This window comes from Acanthisitta chloris, unplaced genomic scaffold (genome assembly GCF_000695815.1).
Source record: "Acanthisitta chloris isolate BGI_N310 unplaced genomic scaffold, ASM69581v1 scaffold24230, whole genome shotgun sequence".
NCBI classification, from domain to species: Eukaryota; Metazoa; Chordata; class Aves; order Passeriformes; family Acanthisittidae; genus Acanthisitta; species Acanthisitta chloris.
In genome coordinates, this window is record NW_008651501.1 from 1,425 (window position 1) to 3,185 (window position 1,761).

General features: G+C 50.4%; 1 protein-coding gene across 1 annotated transcript in view; it reads left to right on the forward strand.

Moving 5' to 3' along the window:
- ZBTB37 (zinc finger and BTB domain containing 37) overlaps positions 1 to 1,761 on the forward strand; it is a gene marked incomplete at its 5' end in the record, with an annotated part of 5,159 nt that overhangs the window by 1,420 nt on the left and 1,978 nt on the right. Inside the window, one exon of the mRNA XM_009073629.1 lies at positions 400 to 499. Within this exon, the coding sequence (XP_009071877.1) occupies positions 400 to 499 (100 nt within the window). The remainder of the gene's footprint in view (positions 1 to 399; positions 500 to 1,761) is intronic.

A 1,761-nucleotide genomic window follows, 5' to 3' on the forward strand; every position in this document is an offset into this window, starting at 1 on the left:
TTTGCACTGTTTCCCACCTGGAGTCCATCCCATCCCTCGTGTTTCACACTGGGAAGGGGGAGGAGGGTGTGGGTGGCAGAGGTGCCCTCAGAGCGATGGTTTCTTCTCCTGCTGTACAGTTCCTGAGTCACTAGGCTTGTGACCATGACCAAAAAGCTCCCTGTCACTGAACTGGAAGCCAAATGACTCAGTTTTATTTTTCAGATGTTAAGACTGAAACCACAGACCAGTATGACTTGGTTTTTCCTTTATACTGGCGCTGTTCCAGCTCCTGTGTGTTAGGCTGGAGAGGACCAAGAGATGCTATACAGGTGCCTCTATTGCTCACCCGTTGTTCTAAACACCAGAGTGACCTGGTGGCCATTAAAACTCGGTTGACACTCTTCCCCCACCCCACAGATTTAGCCCTTCTGGCAGCATGGTTGCTGTGACTGAGCGGTACAGATCAAAAAGCGAGTCTCCCGGGCGGATGGATGAGCCCAAGCAGCCCAGTTCCCAGGTAGGCAGATCAAGAGGTTTGCAAGTAAATGTTGGCTTGAGGGTGAAGGTGTTGTGATGAAGTGTCATATCTGCTACCTGCAAGCAATGCTGTGTGTGGAACCAGGACCTTTTGCCGTGGCAGAGGGTTTAGCTGCTCACACTGACAACGTGTGCTGGCCCTGTGTGATTTAAAACTGATTCAGGCTGTTGTTTGGGAGTTTGGCCAGATACCTGGAAAATACCAGGAGCTTCTCTTGTTGTCTGAGGGCATGAATATCCACCCTGGTTCTGGGCAGGCCACCAACTCCTGAGGAGAAACCCCATTTGCCTACAGAGCTGGATCTGCCCTAAAACGCTGGCAGCAAATGCCTGAGCTGAGGGAGGAGGTGTGACTTGGCCTCTGTGGAAGACTGAGGGGTGACAACAGCTGAACCTTTCCATGCTAGTACCAAAACCATTCCAGAAAGCCTTCCAGGCACTGCACCAGTAAACCTTCAGGGTGGAGTGTCAAAGGGCATTTGTACAGAGGTCTCTGTCTCATGCCTAAGGGCTGCGTTGGGTAGCCGAATCTGCAATGTAAATGAGCTCTGAATTCTCTGTGTTCTTGGGCACAGTTTTGGGGCAGAAGGGAGAGAAACGGGAGGGCAGTGGGTTGTAGAGTGCAGCAAAGTGGGACACAGCAGTAGTAGCTGCTGTGCCTGATCATTTTGCTCTAATTTTTTGTTGCCTACAGTCAGTGTCGCAGTGGCACTGTAGAGCAAAGTGTGTCAGCCAGCACGGTGCAGAGCAGCTCTGGTGAGCCTGGCAGAGAGGCAATGTGTCAGTGCATAAGCAAACGACTTTGCTGGAGGCAGGTGAGGAGTTACCAGGCTGCTTTGCCCTTGAGTAAGACCAAGTGAAGCAAGGTGGGGGGGAAAAACATGATTTCTCTCTGCTGGCTTTGTAATACACTTCCATAAAACAACAGATACCTTTTTGTTCCCGTTTCACCAAAGCTTCGTTGCGTGTCCTCAGAAGTCATCAAGAAAATTTCAGGTCAAACTTACCCTCCAGGGGAAATGTGACATACAAAGCAATTTTAGCTCTGCCTACAGAAAAGCTGCTCTTATTTCTGCCTGGTGAGATGACCTCAAATGTAAAATCTCAAGCTTTACACACATGGGAAAGGCATTGCCGTACCCATACTGAAATAGCCTGCCCAGGGGTAGAGTGGAAAGAAGTACCAGAGCTCTGTGCATCTCCTTTAGCCCTGAGCAGCTTCCCTGTGCCTGTCCAGGCAGG